The 18177-nt window shown below is 42.5% G+C and overlaps 1 protein-coding gene across 1 annotated transcript in view; it reads right to left on the reverse strand.

Annotated features, from left to right (window-relative positions):
* DNAH9 (dynein axonemal heavy chain 9) overlaps positions 1–18177 on the reverse strand; it is a 155076-nt gene that overhangs the window by 1218 nt on the left and 135681 nt on the right. Inside the window, exons 64-69 of the mRNA XM_026051405.1 lie at positions 16539–16766; positions 13024–13215; positions 12382–12573; positions 11480–11650; positions 8770–8952; positions 3347–3736 (exon numbers count right to left, since the gene is read on the reverse strand). Coding sequence (XP_025907190.1) covers positions 3347–3736; positions 8770–8952; positions 11480–11650; positions 12382–12573; positions 13024–13215; positions 16539–16766 — 1356 coding nt within the window. The remainder of the gene's footprint in view (positions 1–3346; positions 3737–8769; positions 8953–11479; positions 11651–12381; positions 12574–13023; positions 13216–16538; positions 16767–18177) is intronic.

Raw genomic sequence — 18177 nt, forward strand, 5'->3', positions numbered from 1 at the left:
AGAGCAAATGAAAGCAAATGCAGAAAAGAAAAKAAAATACTCTTGGCTAAAAACCTGCTTCTTATTGCAGCTTAGTTTCACRTATCATTATCATCTCAAATGCTCTAGGAGCAGCACTGTGGGATGAGGTTCAACCTGTCTAATAGTTTATTCATTTCTCAAAATGAGTGAAGAAACATAATCCCTCTTGCATCACACCTCCATTTAATTGTACTAATGTCATCCGTTATACTAAACTAAGACTCAGTTCTCATTTAGGATTTTGTATTTCCAACATGTTGAACAAATATTGAATAATCCTTATCTCACCATGAAAAGGGGCTATTTATGAAGCTTTATTATGTGCTGTTTTTAGCTCTACAACTTTAATTTCTGAGGGTGAATTTTGATCAAATCTCTTGTTTACTAATGATAATTCTTCAAATTCCCAAGATACATTCTACCTATTGCTCRGTTAATAAAATCTGAAATCTGAGATAGCTCTTGTGGAAGAATTGCTTGAAAAGGAGAAATTTAGAGAAAAACTGGAGCCTAACATAAGTTTTGGCTTTACGGAAGTTTGCTTGGGGTGATATAATCGGCACTTCCAGGATGGCTGGTAGGTAGGGAATCATAGTCTGCCCTCCTTGCARGTGCCAAGAGGAATAATGGAAGGTGGAGCKRAGTGAAGACACGACGGCCAAACTCTGCTGATAAGCYGCACAGTAGCTGCCCAATGGAGATGTACAATGAGATGTCCAGTGCTGGGCCAGCAAGGGTGGCAAATCACTCCTTTCACATGAACTTMGCTTGAACTTTGCTCCTTATAAGATCATTATAATGTCAAAACACATCTCCGCCCCAAAAACTACCCACCCCTGAGGTGACGAGGTTGATGCATGAGTTGATGTACCAGGGCCCACAAAATGATGCAAGCTGTGAGGGGCTGAGGGATTCCACATCAGGATTGTGGACTCCATCCATACCAGGACTGGGTTCCACACGCATGCTGTCTTCATCTGTCTCGGCTTCTGGGATGTATTTCAGATGAAAAAGAGCAACACGGGACTGTTCTCAAGGAAAATAAGCCATTCGAATCACTAATATTAATGCCATCTGTGACTGCTCCTGGACATCCCAATCTGTCCCTTGTTAGCCTCTCTGCTTGTTTAACACAAGTTCTTTCCATAGGACTAGCTTTAAAGAGTTCACGGGAGCTTTAGCTGATGTGGATCAAAGGAGACAGATATTCTCCGTGCTGAAGCACTGCTCAGCATGCTGTGCACTGGGTGTGCATCTCCTCTAAGGACAAGGGAGTATTTCATCTACAATCTGCAAAGCTCAGTGCAGCACATTACTATTAAAAGACCTATTCTTTTAGCTTTAATACCCTTGGCAGGGCATATACCAGGACTACACTCTCCACTGTGGGAAGTGGGAAACTCAGGAATCAATCAGGAGTCTCCCATCTCCCACGGCTTGAGCTAAAACATCTCACATTATCTCCAGCTTAGCTGAGCTCTGCTGACCTTAATGGCATTAGAGCAACAGATCATTTGGATCCAAAATAACCTGCTTGATTTCATTCGGTTTAATAGCTGCCTGCTGTTTTGTAATGAAGGTTTTATAAATTTACGATACCCAAGGGCAAACATAAATGTTTAAATAAATAGAAAATTGTGGGTAGGAGGATAGGGAGGGAATTTTCCCTTTTCTAAAGACATAATCTAAATATGCAATATTCTTGGACAAGTAGACATGCTCCCCAGAGTAGTACGTCTAAACACGACCTGCTATTCTTATCAGAGAATTAATGTTGAATGAACATATAACCCAAAATAACTGTGGCTGTTCTAATAATTCCACATCCATTTATGTATATGTGTGCACAATGGATTAGGGGTAAAACAAATAGTTCTATTGGGTAGAATTGATATTTTAGAATGAACAACAACATACAAAATTACACTTTTTCTTTCTGAAATAAGCTGAAGCATGATACCTAGAGACTATGAATGGCTCTATAAATGTTATTGTTCTGTATTTTTCCACAACAGAGAAAACGTAAGCAGAAAAACATATAAAACATACTAAAGTCTGGATGGTCTTTGAAGACAAAACTTACTGCTGAAATCCACAAGATATCAGAAGGAGGCAGAGGAAAGAAGTTACATGGTCCTCAAAAGATTTCTGGCTTAGCACCACTGAATGTCTTACTCTTCATGTCCATCCCCACGTAGGGAAAGGTAACATTCTCAGAGAGAAAAGGGTCTGGAGCTTCTACCTTCCCAAGGATTTGTGATAAAATGTGCTAGGTACTCTCAGTCCTTCACTTCTGAATGTCTGCAGTTTTAAGGATGGACAATGACTCTATTTAGAGCTTTTCCTAATTTCCTATCCCTCACAACAAACTATTTCAGAGAGAGAGAGATGAAAAACAAGTGGAGGTTCTTAGATTTGAATTGYAAGGTGAGGATTTGATGAAGTGTACAATAGACACGGCTCCTCTGCACAACATGCTCCCAGCAAGCTGCATAACAGATAAAGGAGAATCTTCAAGGTTAAGACAAGGCTCACTGTGAAGAGCTTMCCCTGAAATAAAAGCTTCTTCCTGTGAGAGCATAAACTTGACCCAGAAAACTTCTGGGTGACCCATTTTGAACTTTCTCGCAGAGAAAGAGAATTATGAATCACTGACATTTAATTCTTGCATGCAGGACAAWTTGAGACTTGTTGTACAGCAGGCCACACAACCCAGAGCCTGGGCTCAGGGGGGATCTGTCAACCTAATGGCTCTCACCCTGCAGACGGAATTGTCTTCAGGACAATCATGTTCCTATGGGATGCTGATTCACCAGTGCACTGCTGGTTTTGAGGCCACKATACACCAAGTATGCTGGTTTCTCTTCAGGTACCAGTCAGTGGGCAYGGTTCTCACCTTAGTTACCATGACGTTAGATTTGCTACAGCTGAAAGGCATTTGCCTACATCCAGGAAGAAGATGATGATCATCTAGTGTCACCCATACTGCCAGAGTGTTCTGCCCCTCAAGGGGCATCAGCCTTAACCACATAGGCTAGACTTCCGCGTGACTTTTATGTGCCACGTAAGGGTATGGCTGAAGGGTTGAACCATTTTGGAGCACAGGTCATAGCTCAGTTCTGCAACTCTGCTCAGTTCCACAATCATCCAACAGTTAAGGGAGAGACACTCATCTACATCTGGCACATACCACCACGTAGGGTAGGTATTCAACTCTGGAGACAAGAAAATCTAAGAAATAAGAATCCACTCCTTTCTCTCTGCTGTTGCTAACCAGCACAATTTTCGCAGCTTTTTCTTACCACAACATCCTTGGCAAGCTTACCTGTGCATCCCAGCGTGCTCCCTCCATGAACAAACCATGCACATAAGCCCCTTCCCGGGGAGGACTGGCAAAATCTTCCCGGTTCTTCTTCGTCACATCACACTGCAGACTCATCTTGTCTAAAGGCCACTCATTCTTTCGGGCTGTGGACTGCATGATAGCTGTCAGGAAAGATTGGGGATTGAAGAAGCCAGCAAGCCACACTGCAGAGGGCAAGGAAAAGTCTCCTGTCCAGGTCTCTAGCTCCCTGATGCGATTAAGGAGGTCAGCAAACCATCCACCCAGGCTCGCCATGGAAGGGTAAGCCTTCCTTATCCAGGACTCGGGCACCGTGTCCAAGAAGAGGGCATTCTGTAAGTTCTCCATGTCACTCGTCATAGTTAGTTCTCCCTGGGAAACAAAAGGGTCAGTTAGCAGCAGCACATGAAAAYGTGCCTCTGTTGAGGTGAAAATGTTGACTGCTTAACATGGAGCAGAGCTTGCTTCACAGCAGAATCTGAGCCAGAAAGTGGGGAAGAGCATAGCATCCAAACACACTCTATATTAATTTTTTCATAAACTTTGGGGATTTATGAACACCTCTTACTGCAACATCATATTTCATTGTTATCCTTTAGTTGACCCAAATTTGCTTCTGCTTCCTCTCACTGAGTGAAGCTCTTCACAGGGCAGATTTTCAGAAGCGCACAAGTGTGCACCTATGCACAGTGCATAGGTGATCTCCAGAGGTGTCTTCAAGCTCAACCATTCTGTGATTCTCAAGATAACTCAACTGCAAAGATAAAAACTTGCAAATGCAAGCTAAGCTTCTACAAGTTTGCAATGCCCTTCGTAAGTTTGGTATGTTCCATAACAAGCTAGCAGGGTGCAGTAGACTGTACGAGTTAGGAGCCCCATAGTTAAAAGTGGTTACTTTTTAATTACATTATACTTACTTTTGCCCCCTTATCATTTTGCCAACTTATCATCTGACTTACAACTTCTCTTYGCCTCAGGGTGAATGTTTTTGGAAAGATTAACTGAAATTAGTTGAGCCATTACCAAGAGCAGGGGAACTGGGTCAATCTCTTCACATTAAAAAATTCCAATTGCTCTTTCCCAGGACTTCAGCGCCTGCAGCCATGGGGTCAGCAGAGGTGCCCYTTACTGTGCCCATGAAAATCTATCAAGCTTTAGCAAAAGTTCAAGTCCTTTTAAAGCAGCCCTGTTAGCAATCGCTAACAATCTCCGTAGTTTCCTTCTGCATGGACCACGCTCCTGAACTTGGGAACTAATTTTGCATTAGAATACATTCTGAGCTAAAAACACAGTGAATGCAACACTCAGAGCTGCTGAATGACAGCTGAAATGTAAGGCTTGAATACTAATCTGCCTTGTGCACTGTGTCTGAGCAAAGGGATGAAAGGTGTCAGCTGAATCAAGGCATTGCAATGTCCACTCCTGCACTTTGGGTTGTTCCACACCAGACTTGCAATCTTCGTTATTTCTTTTTTTCTTTCTTTCTTTCTTCCTTTTTTTTTTAACCCTTAAATSTTTCTAAACATGCACTATAAAACACGTTTTGTTTGGCAATAAGCAAGGGTTTAAGTGGAAGTCCATACTACCTCCACAACTGGCAGCCACATCACAGTTCTGGCATCTCCCTTCAGAACTGCCACCTAACATTGTGGCTTTCCCAAAAAGTTCACCACCAAAATGCAGGATTTGGTAAAAGCCAGGCTATTTGCTATTAACTTCAAACCAACAGGAATAAATGCAATTGCTTTTCACCACAATTTCCTTGGTTTCATAAAGCATTGCAAAATGCTCTATAGCTCTGTCATCATACATGAGGAGGGACAAGGTGTCTATCAGCAACTCATGCCATTATTTCACTCAGTAATTTCAGATTTCTAGGGAATAGTAAAATGACTGGTTACCTGGTAAAAGATCTTTAAAGTGTGGCACAAGAGTCAAACAGAAATGAAAAATCATCTCCAGGCTCAGGAGAACTTAGTGTAGACCACACTCTTTATATAATAGGTTCATCTCTGGTTAAAGCCACTTCAAGACTATGCAGACAAAGAAATGTGACACACAAAGTACTGTACAGGACACAGTAGGACACTGAGAGCCACAGGACTGGCTTGCAAGGACACAAGGATCTTACAAGGATAGTCAAAAGTATTTTTCATGCTTGGGAAGCTTCTTATTCTTGTTTATTCTTGTAAAAATATTGCAAAATGTATGCAAGCAAAGAGATTAAAATCATAACCCTCACAGCCATATGTCCAGTCTAACTTTGCTTTCTGAAAGCAAATGAATTAGCAAATGTAATTCTCGGAAAGGCTTAAGAAAAACAATTTTTAAAGACTGCATACTCAAGCATACTTGTTGGCATCTCCTATGAGGGTTCAGAGGATCCGGAGCAGCTATCTTGCATAGTTGCCCAAACACAATTATGCATACATTTGCATTTCATATGCTGAATATTAAAGTGTATGTGGAGTGATTCAAGTTATGKTTTTTTTTCTTTTTCTTTTTTTTYCTCTCCTCTTTGCAAAACTCTGGGAATTATTTTCATTAAAGGCACCCTTGAAGGAAATCCTGATCAACCTGCAGGCTTCCCTGTGAGATGAGCAGATTATMGTCACTTTTTTTTTCTCAGTTGAGGTTATTTTCAATTGAAACAGTGAAATATCCACAAGTATTACGAAATTTGGCCTTCCTGGATCCTTTAATAATATTATTATCTCCATTTTGTAGGCTTATGCTCCACTGACATGGTAAAATAGAACACCTGCTCACAAAAATTACACTGGGTACAACATTAACATGCAAGTGTTTCATTCCAGCCACTGGTCTCATAGAAGTCATTAAGAACTAAGGGCTTCAAAATGTCAGTTATTTTTGATGGCTACCAGGCTCTTGAAATTTCTCTTTCTCTTAATGGGATGCCGCCTATTTTTGGACCAAACAATTGCTTTTCGTTAGATATACCCAATGAATTATTCAAAAATTCAAATTGGCCATGACATTTCCAAATCACCTCCTTTAAGCAGAGACTCAGTTAACAACAATACGACCTGCATCCCCTGTGTTTTATTTATTCTCCGCTTAAGATCTGTGGCTGCCCTTACGTAAACTCCTCTGAATGTCCCTAAAGATCCCCAGCCCAACAGATTAACATGTATTAACAACTCTCAAAAGAGCTGCTCAGGAGGAGCAGTTAAAGAATGATTTCTCTCCAAAACCAAGTGTAAGATCTAGGTGTAAAGTCAGGATGGCAGCACTACCTTAAGACRGATTTCTCTGAGTCCTGTCATATGTATTGGGACCATTGGGARAAACCTAAGCAGTCATTAGAGATGCCTTTACTGCAGTGACCATCTATGTTCCTCACTTTCCTATCAAGACCCGTGATAGAATTTTGGAAAGATTTGCATTCTCTCTTATTGTCCTGTTTCTGTGCAGGATTTCACCTGTGTGAAGTTCCATACTTCCACCTGTTCCCCCTACCAATATTTCACAGCCTGTATGTCTCTCTMTTCCTCTCTATTAAATGCAATTGCTACATATTTTCCCAGTTACAATAATATCTTGTTTGGTCCTCCAAGATTGAAACATTAAATCACTTCTTTCTACCTGTCTCCAGCAACAGTATTTTTAATTCCACTGTCTCATGCTGGAAAATAGAGGAAATTTGCTTATAACAACTGACTACATAGATATGAGCCTATTTTAAAACAGATTGTATACACTGTGCCAGCACTAAGCGTGTATGATATGCCTGTCTCTAATATAGACACARGCATCAGCTGTGAATGCAGAAATGCCTGTGTTAGCGATGCCCTAAGCTGCTGAGTTTACAGAGCMCAGGACAAAGCTGCAGAGATTTGGAAGCTGCCTAGTTCCATCCCTGCACAACTGCAGCCACCCAAAAGCCAAAGCCAGCCCTAGCAACTCTGCAAGTACTCTGATGAAAAGTCCTTTGAAGATCTCTTTTCAAAGAATCCCTCAAGAGAGAGTAGGGACTGATCACTCAAGAAGACAGGTCATCCTTGGCTTCCCTGCCAGACCTTTCAACCTTCCATGAGCTTTGGGCAGCAAAGCTCTGCTGCACCTCTGCTGCAGAACACATGGCCATGATGAAAAGTCTTTTTAGGTGTTTGCCTAYGTAGGTGCTCAATGACCTGCAGTCTAATCTATATTGGTTTATCCTTCAGTGAGCAGTTTAGCAAGAAGTCTGTCCAGCACTGAAAGAGCTGCCCATGCACATTATGTTTCTCTTGCTCTCTGATTGAATGAAGCTGATGGTGGGAATAGAGTGACTGACCAGCTCTGCCCCAGGGCACAGCTTCTGTGCTGCTGCACAGCAGAGTTTGACTGGCATCTGTGGCCTGAGGCAGAATAAATGCTCTGCTGATTGCCTTCTAGGAAAGGTGCTGCTCTGATCCTGCTCTCATTTGGAAAACGTTGTAGCTGAAGAGAAATGGGAGCTGCCTGGGCTTTATCTGCAGAGCTCAGAGGGTCTTTTTCCCAAATTATACCAGGTTTCCATTTTTTCTATCATGGGACGGAGGCAGGCATGCAACAAACAACATGTGTTTCTGGGTGGCTGGACTGACCTCCGCAGGACTTACGATGAAAGACTGCTTCCATGGCCTTTGACAACCTCTTGTACCACCATTTGCCTAGGAGAAGACTCAGCAGATGATTTCCCCTGTCAGCAGATATGGCCTCAAAGACATTACTCTTGAACATCCTCTTTGACACAGAAGCTTGCATCCTATCTCATCTGTCCTGCTGTCCCCAGAGCCTCTATAAAAGAGGAGCCCAGGCTCACCTACCTGGAGCAGAGCCTAGTTTCCTATCAGGATGGAAAAAGAACCAGGCGCTGACCAGTAATGGGACACTGTTTCCCTAGGTGAAGTCTGCTCTTGACTCTCTCATTAGAAACTGACTCATACACAGTAGAAAGAGAAGTTTTAGCTCTTCCCGAAGTCTTGTTTGTCAGTGCTTCTCTRTTATATTCTCACTATTCTTCTGTCCTTTACCAATTTTCCTTTCGATTCCAGCTAAGCTTTTGCTTTCAATGGTGTTTTGCTATAAGTTCCCCTTATTAACTAGGCATTCTGTGAGAAGGTGAGATTTTTTTGGATAAATTTTAAACAGACTATTTCTCAAATTCTGAGTGTCCCAGTGTTGYTGGGCTACAATATCATGTAGACAAAAACATTTCATTATGTGCATGTTTAGCTCTTGCAGGGCCTGGGCTCATGGCCTGGGGCCAATGTGCCATTTGAAATCCATCATGAATCCTTCCCCATGAAGTCAAGCTCGCTTTGCTTGTGTTAAGAAGAGATAGTGACTGCTGTTATTCCCTGAGCACCTTTTCCATTCATCAAGTTTTTACAGCACCAGGGAGCCTACAGAGCTCTAACCTTCAGCCCCAGGTCGAGTTCCTTGAGGGAGCGCTTTATTTCACTGGTGAGGATGTTCATGCGTTCACATTCCTGGAAGGCAACCACGATGTACGGCGTCCTCTCCTCCACCTTTCCCATCAGTTCTGYGATGTTAAACTCATCCATCAATTTCTCTAACATCTCATCCAGAAGAGCTTTCACCTGTTTGCCAAGGGGAAAAGAGGGATGTTAGCGAGCGACCCAAGGGTTTTTCTCAACTGACAGCTGTCTGAACACAGGAAGAGAACTCCATCTGCCAGGTACTCTCTCGCAAATCAGCCAGCATCTGCTGCACTGGGCATGGCACCTTTCAAAGAGTTTGCCCTGTCCTATTAAAATTCAAATGCTTGCAGAAGTCAATGTCAGATGAGAAGCTTTCAAAATGATGGTTTAAAAATTCAGTGTGACATGCAACAGCCTGCTTTTTTCCTGGGTCTCAAGTCTGCAGCCTTACTCCTACTAAGGTCAGGTTCAATGCAAGAAGACTGATAGGGCTATAAACCCAGCCGAGCCCTAGGACAGCTGAGTTTATAATCTATTTTTCTGCCACATATCAATAAGAAGAGGTGATTATATATAATTGAATTTTAAGCTGAATTTGAAATAATGCAGTCATTAAAAAACAAGGAAACAAAGTTATTTTCATGTCTTCATCATAGCTTGCTTTGGAAGCAGTGTCTTAAATCTGTAAATAATAACCAGGGGAAATTCCAAAGCAACAAAATGTTTCCAGTATTTAAAAGTAAACACAACAGTAAACCTTTGTGGTTTACAATAGAACCCAGAGCCTTTAACTTTGGTGGCACCAGGTACAATGATTTAAGGTAACCATTAGGCAGCTTTGTGCAGCAATCTCTTACACTCTCCTTTTCCTTACCTTTGCACTCAAACACAAGCCAGACTTCTGCTTCTTGAGCAWTTTTTTCCAGAATGCATTATGTATTTTGCATTATGCTTTTATAACTATAATTCTAAAATACAATGTGCAAAATCTGGAGTCCAGGTGTCAGACAGCTGCCATTCAGAGACAGAGAAAACCCTGCATAATTTCCTACTGTGCCCATCAACATTTATATTTTGCATTCTGTACYGCAGCTTCCTTCCATTGCTGCTGCTTGAAAACATCCACGTGCATGTACTGGACAATACAAGAGGGTGAGAATATTTGCCTTGGTGTCACACCTGAGCTACCTGGCTGAAGTTAAAGCTAGCCTGCCAGGGCTCTCGAGTTGCCCCTTGGGTGCAGTAGAGAAATATTCTGTAATTTGAAATCCCCCCTTGCAAAACTCTTCTGCTCTGATTATTTTCACAACAATTACATTTCATTTTCTGTAAGGAGTCCTTATTTATGATTGTACTTACGGTTCTACTACCTTACTTAAGGTTGTGGGAGTAACTGGGTTTGTCAGAGCCTGAGGAAAATGACAGCTTCCCTGCAAGCTCCCAATAAAACAAGGGCCTGGAAATCCTCAAATGAAGGAGCTAAGAGACAAGTCAATCACTCTCTTGAAAAGACTGAGAGGAAAAGGATATGGCCAGTGACAGTTTTACTTCTGGTAACAAGAGAGACCGAGAAAAGAACTATGTGTGAGGCTATGTGAGCACCTCTGGAGTTACAAGATAAGATAGTGGGGAGACATTCAGGTTTCTTCTAAGCACCTTCTCTTTAYAGAGAAGCTTAAGAAATCCACAAAGGTTTCAGTGCTCCTGTGGGCATCCCTTCATTTCACTATGTTTACCCTTCAGAAGACTAGACTTCACGGCCACTAGAGTGGCCGTGTCCTACCATTTGACGGATGGACTCAGTGGCAATTTTGCTTCTCTAGCCAGGCAGAGGAGAGGTGTTCATGTCTGGTATCTCAGAATATCCCCTTTGGCTTTGCTTCCTCTAGATCCTGTCCTTCAACCTTGTGTTCCACTATGGGCTGAAAATTGGATGCACCCAGCACTTTTGAGTGCCCTTGGGGTGAAGGCAGTAATSTTCTCAGTGTTCTGACAAGCTTGTCTAAAATCACAGCATTTATAGGGGTTTTCCATTTATCATTTATCAACTTAGGAAGCTCCAGAAACAAAGTTGGGATCTTAATTTTGCAGAGCTGAAAAACAGTAAGAGCACTGGTTGATTTCAAAACCTGTTAGGAATGCTTTGGTCAGATTTTAAGGAGCTGTGAGTTTCGAGGTGAAGGGCTGAGATCACTCTGATACATAAGCGTAACAAATAAGTTCACCTGGAACTAAGGAATTACAAGGCCCTTGGAGAGCTTGCGGGCTAGGCTGGACCTGGTAGCAGTGTAAGTGGTGTGATGAGTTGTAGGTGGCACGTTATGCCTGGCGGATCTGGGAGCCATTGGTATGCAAGTTGTGTGTGGTGCCCAGGRATGGGTAGCTCAGAGACAGCAGAGGCCACAGAAGGTTTATTTGCAAYGTCTTCATGAGATGATAATGAAGGCAATGTAGTTCAGGGGTAATTAAAAGCCACTGTCCTATTAGTGACAATTATGCAATTACATCCCACTCTGGTGATGTCCTGCATAATATGAGGCTGGCCATTCCAGACACTCAATTTGCAGCAAAAAAAAGGCAGAACGTGTTATAATAAATGGTTGTGAGGGACGTCTGAATGAGACAGGGCTGCTTACACATGAGACAGTTATCACAATCCAATTGTTTCCCCTGCTACCTCTCTCACCGTTTCTTCCCTTGCCACCCCTCCTCCTTCACCCATGCTGGTGTCCCGTGGCTGCATCTCCAAAACGATGCGGAAAAGCTTCTCTGAGGTCTGCGTAAGGAATCCAATTTCAGCATTTGGATGGAGGCCATACAGATATGGAGATTCAGGAGGCAAGGCATCATCTATGTACTGGATCAAAAAATCAAGAATCACGTTACATAGAAAGATCASAGCACTCTGTCCTCAGAGTACATGGTAGTAGTATTATCATTCACTCAAAGTTATGGCTGAAACATAAGCAAACTGACAGGAGAAAGAAATGTAAGAATTGCCTCAATTTCTACAGTGAAAATTTGGTAATCGTTAAAAGTTTGGATTAGCTATGTATCTCAGGCCTGGAGCTTCTTTAGCAATTATCTGCTGTGCATTTTAGCATCAATATTCTGAAATCTCATGTGGGAATTTAGCATCCTGTAGTTAGGTTTTATGAACAAAACAACCTAATATGTGTTTGTCTGCCGCCACATTTGTGTACAAAGAACAGATGAGATAAGTAAGTAGATCAACATGACCCTTCAGTGTTTCTCATTGAAGCTGATGATAAAGGGAGCTTGAAAGGGCCATTTTTGCAAACAATATTTGGATGTAATTTTCTAAGAAACACATTCAAGTCTCAAGAACCAATACAGTTGTTCTATTCATGCATGAACAGAATGAGCTCATGATGAAGTAGCAAATTACCATTAAACCTGGTTTATCCAAGGGAATGCTGAAACATTTCCAATATATATAATGGGAAAGAACAGGAGGTGAACTGAAAATTGCAATACTATTCATTGCCTCCTAAGACAGATTATAGGGCAGTTATGGAAGACATTACAGTTATGGGTGTAAATAATGCCAGAAAACAAAGCACTTACCTGGTGATAACCATTATAGTCCATGTTTCCTGGGATGGGGAATCCTGGAGCAAGGAGAAGTTCTCCCTCCAGAATTTCAGGCTTAATAAATTCTTCCAAATAGGTTTTGCAAAGCCGTCTGTCCCAGTCATCTGTAATGTGACCTCCATACATAATCTCACCAAAGAGGTAGCGTAAATCATCATATGGGACCTGAAGAACAAAGCAAAGGGCAAAAAGGGGTTTGGACAGCTCCACCAGCGGTCACTGCACTGCACAGCAAGTGTTTCCTTTTTGCTATTTCAGTTTGCTAAGGAAACAAACATTAAGTAAATCCTAGCTAGGAAAAYTTGAATTGAAACATAGATTTTGTGCCATTCCCACCGAAATGCAAGTTTGTTAAGTACCATGAAATCAAAGACCTCTGTTATGCCTGCGAGGTGTTTCATAAAGACCATAGATGCTACTTGATACAATTTGTGAACTTTAACAGACAGAAATGGCTCTAAAGTTTTCCTATCTCACCCCAAAGACAAACCAAACCATGAAAGCCAATAGATATCAAGGAAGTGGCATTTAAGGAAAGTTTCCARAGCTTTCAGCACAAGCCAGTTCATCACTAGTAGTTAAAAGCAATCAACAGCATGTGTTTGCTTTACTTACCTTTGAGTTGGCTTCCAGGTAATTATACAGCACRTGAACAGAGATGGTGAGGTCTCCAATGTTAAAGGGATAGGAGCGGTTCCAACCCTGGGGGCCAAATTTGCGCCTTTCTGCCACCACAGCATGGAAGTAGCAGAGTGCAAAGAGGATGCTCTTGAATTCATTCTCCCGGGTGCACATCTCCAGGGTATCCTGAAATACAGGCAGAGATGGGCTGTGCAAGTCTGCTCTGCCCTCTGTGGCTCTCAGGGCCAGATAGGGATACGCAGCTYTGGATGGCCATGAAATGATCTGCCCTATCCATTTATTTCTGCACAATTTACACATTCTGCAATTTTCTCTGTTTGTGGGTGGCACCACAAATTTTTCTGCAAATTCSGATGCATATTTCTCAGATGAAAAGCTTTTCATCTGTGTGGAATTCTTCCATCTCATAGTGACTTCATCCAGGATAACATGCTGATAGTCAGGAGGAGAAGAAAACATGAACTTACCCAGTGCACCATCCCTTGTGCAAGCCCTACATCTCGCATCAAGGGCATGGAGAACAGCAGAGAGCAAAGCAAATGTCCCAGTCCTGGGACTGGGGCACTGCTGCAAGGCAGGTGTCCAGCTGAGGTGGACTGTGCCTGGAAGAACTAATCACAGGCTTGTACTTTGGATACAGAAGATTTAATCTGGGCAGCATCTGCTTCTCTGGAGATCTTCAAAACGCTTGGATGCAATCCTGTGCCRCATGCTCTAGGTGACCCTGCATGTGCAGGGGGTTGGACTAGATTATCTCTAAAGGTCACTTCCAATCTTAAGGATTCTATGATATAGCAAAAGTGACCCATGGCTGAGCGGTAACTCCCTTGCCCCAGCGCTGGAGTCGCATGGTGTGTGATTGCCCATGACCCCCAATCCCATTGGGAAGGGAGCATCCACAGYACCATCTCTTCAGAACCAACCTCCATGCCAGGACCTCAGAGCCAGGCATATTGCCAAGGACCCAACTGCAAGCCCTTCTCTCCAAGTCTTCCCAGAAATGGGAGGTGAACTTGTTGGGAAGGTTGCAGATGTCTTTCCACCCACTTCAGCCCAAACCTTCCCCAGGACACATGTGTACAACACACCACGGTGGCCCCTGACTTGCAGGGCTGATTTAGCAAGGGCCTAAGCAGAAAGGCACAGCTATCTGAGCCTATGCCACAGGCACTACAAAATGCTCCTGGACAGCTGCAGAATGAGCTGTAAATCACAGCTCAGGGGTTTTGTTTATTTTCTGAAAAGGGAGATCCTCATGCTATACATCATGCAAGACCCTGTAAAGCAGAATAAGATGGTCAAGAAGAGCCCAGGCCCTGCTTACTTCTTGATCAGACAAGACTCTCTAAGATTCCCTTGTTATCAGTGACCTAACTTAGCATCTTATTGAGAAGACAGGTTCAAATATGTGCTGAGCTCATTTTCTCTTTTGGAAAAAAAAATAATTAAAAAAAAAAACCCTTGGACTTCAAGGGAGCTTGCCTGAATGGAAGCTGAGTAAGAATCCAGCTCTATCTCATTTGGCCTCTCTATTTAATTGTGCTTTTTACTTTAGCTACAAAGCTGAACAATATTCCCCCCACACAGCGATAGGCCTTCCGTGTGACTTTCAGCTGAAAGCTAAATCTGAACATCTAGTCTATACAAAGCAAGGAGACGAGGTGTAAAGCGGCCCCACCCACTCGCTCCAGAATTTGTGATGAGACATCTTATAATATTCTGACAATTTAGAAACTGTTAATTACTACCTGATTGAAATGAGCGGAGGCAGGATGGAAATGTTACTTTCAGTGAAGGTTTTCCCCACCCTTGCTCTCTAGAACTTTTTTGTGGTATTCGAGATGATGAATGACAGTAGATAAAAATGGAATAATCTCTATTTGCATTAATCCTTGTGTTGTGCCTCCCAGTTGCACCTTCTTAGAGATTTTAGCTTATACACTCAAGATTTGCCCAGAACCAGAATGTATAAATATGAAAATGATTGTGACCTGTCCTCATTTGGGGACATGTGCCTGAGGTCTGCCATAGGCTGTGATTAAACAAGCATGTTCCCAAATTCTAACAGACTGCATGGAGAGAAAAGAATGAGGAATCCTGCAAGATGTCAACTACGTGCTCCTGACACTCAGTCCCCAAAGAACGGAGACATTAGTTAGGATGCCAGTAATGCAAAGAGCCCAAGGTGTGAGAACACCTTCAGGTCTCCCTGGCTACTGAGCAAGAGCTCACCATAGCAATGGCTGGGCAGGATGCGAAYGAAAGCAATAGGGCTTCAAGGCAGCAGAACGCAATGGTTTCTGTCTCTAAGAAAGATACAATCATAAATGGGAGTGGTTAATCCTTAGCAGTAGGATACAACTRGCTCCAGCACCCATGCAAAGCTAAGACTGTTCTCTAGTAAGCCACCAGCACATCATCTATTCTCTGCTCTTTTTGGCAGTACCCTATCCTGCAGTGACCAGACAAAGTAACCGAGTGTACTCACAAGGTTGGCTAGTTTCACTACATATGAAGTTTCTATTTAATAATAGAGTCATAATGAATCCAACATTGCACCCTACCCATCCTTTGCAGCAACCAAGAAAAGATCATTTGTCAGCCATCTCCACATGCTATGCTTTCATGCTCCCTCCACATCTCTGCTCAAGTTCCAGCAGCCAAGGGCAATAACAGGGGCCAACATAATGTGATGACTGCAGGACACCACACAATAAGAGCAGCAGGCAATCTACCATTAGCTGTTCTTGTGGGCCAGCAATACTCAAGATGGTCTACTTTATTCCCATCTGGTAAAGTCAGTCCTCCCTGCAGAGAGATTTCAGCTCGAATTCACAACCCTTCTGATGTCAACAAGGTTTTGAGCTAAAAGGCATTGTCCTCCTAGTCCCTCTCTGAAAAGTTGTCTGTGATGTGCCCATATCTCGGGAACACTGAAGACCAGAGACAAGTTAAACAGATGGACAAGAAGGTAAGCTTTAACTTTGATTCTCCATATCTTTGAGTGTTAGATGTAACATTGACAGTGTCCAACCCAAACAACAAGAACAGAAACACAAAAATCAAGYCAAAACCTGCTCTAAGTCTCCTTAAGTGCTGCATTCAGAAGTGTGATTCCTCAACAAAACAACCCTTTCCAGTGATCATAAACTGATGAGTAAAGCAGCTATCTTTATTCATCACTTTACAAGGAGGTACACAGTGGGTTATCTGTGACTACCTGCARGAATTAGGCCATTCAGGATTACCTGTGTTCTTTCTTGGAAACAGCAGAGCCTGTAAAGAGGAGACAGGGCTGGGCCCTGTTCCCGGAGAAGAGAGGAAGGGTTGATGGAGCTCAAGGTATAGATGTAATGGSATTCATACATTATCTGCCTTGGAGTGTCATCTTCCATGCACATAACACTGTATACCTGGATCCAGTGGCTCCAAGACGATCTGCCAGCCTGTCCTGTGTTGCTAGCACTGAACTTCGTTAGTGCTCATACCTGGTTGAAGTTGTCAAGGGCTTTGTGCAGGTTGGCRTGCATTCCAGTCGGGGCCTCATTAGTGATTTTGATGGAGTTCTCCAAGATTCCCTGAGGAATGACGTGGCTGTCAGGAGAGGGTGCTGGCTCTGCACTAAYGAACACGCGGAAATCCTGGTGGCTGCCCTCACTGTGTTGTTCGAGCTTCTTCTCCAGGGAACTCAGCCATCTGGCCACCAAGTGGATGTTCTGGTAGGGTCAGAGAGGACAGTCATCAATCACCTTTATTTACAGCTACACAGAGCAGGCACCAAATTCATCACACAAATAAACAAAAGAGACTATCAGGTCTAAAGAAATTGATACTTTCCCTGGGACTCCTTCCATGTAACTCACAGCCCCAAATATCCTGGCATGTCCAGGGTGTTTTTAAATTCAAAATAATCAAGACAAATAACCAGAAATTAAGGAAGCAGCCTGTGGATTGTTTTGTACTTAGGTCTAATAATCTCCTGTTTGCTGCAGTAATATATGGCTGATGATATAACATTATCCTCCCAGATTTGGCAAGCTCAAGGGAAAAAACAGTTTTTAACAAAATAATGGTGAGGACCCTCAATATCGGTATGTGACAGGGGAAAAAAAAAAGTCAAGCAGGTAATTTTACCAAGACTCCTTATTATAAAATATTCACTTATTCATACAATTAGGCATAACTGTCAGAATTATATAGATATGGTGAAATGGATGAAGACTTGCCTCAATTTCCAAGATAGAATCCTGCATAGTGTTGCAGTCTCTGGACAAGACACTGTTTTTCATAGTTTGGGAACAGAGCAGGTAACACACAGCAGGAATTCGTGGGCTAAAACTACTCCAATTTAAAAGTCAATTGTGCAATCCAAGCTGGCTGCGTTAACAGGCACTCTGGAAGGTTATTTACCCGTTTCAAAGACAGGACAAGGATCTCGCTAAGCTTAAATTAAAAGGAGCCGCCAAAAAGACAAACTGCTTGCAGGTGGCAAGGAAATTACATAAAGGAATCATATTAGAGGCTTAGAAAAAAATGTGTATCATCTGTAAAAAGGACCAGAAAGGTATTCTCATGGTTAAGTAGCAGAATAAGGGAGACTATTAAGAGTAAAATGAGAGTCTTCAGAAAATGGAAACTGTATCCAAACGAGAAAAATAGAAAACAGTGTAAAATCCAGACATGCCACAAAAAGATTTTAAGAAACAAGCTTCTAATGACCATAAAAATTAATGATAAAGCCTATTCCAGAAGCCAGAAATGTACCAGAGAACCTATAAAACTAAAAACCAATTGAGATGCACATTGTGTGCCCAAGAAAGGAAAGGCCATAACAAAGYACTTCACTATTGGCATGAATATTCATTGCAGAGCCTGGGAAGGGTCTCGCATTACAGTCCTTTTTACAAGGGCAGATTCACAAAATTGTTGAGGTCAGAGGCAGTTTGGGAGATCACCTTGTTCAACCCCCTTAACAACATCCTCCTGGGATTGGCCACCCTCACATTAAAAAAGCTTTTTCTTAGGTTTGAGTGGAATTTCCGGTATTCCACTTTCCACGTGCTTCATCCTGCCAGTAGGCACCACTGAGAAGTGTTTCACTATGTCTGCTTTACTTCCCCCATCATG

This window comes from Nothoprocta perdicaria, unplaced genomic scaffold, assembly GCF_003342845.1.
Source record: "Nothoprocta perdicaria isolate Ctin4 unplaced genomic scaffold, notPer1 scaffold_75, whole genome shotgun sequence".
NCBI classification, from domain to species: Eukaryota; Metazoa; Chordata; class Aves; order Tinamiformes; family Tinamidae; genus Nothoprocta; species Nothoprocta perdicaria.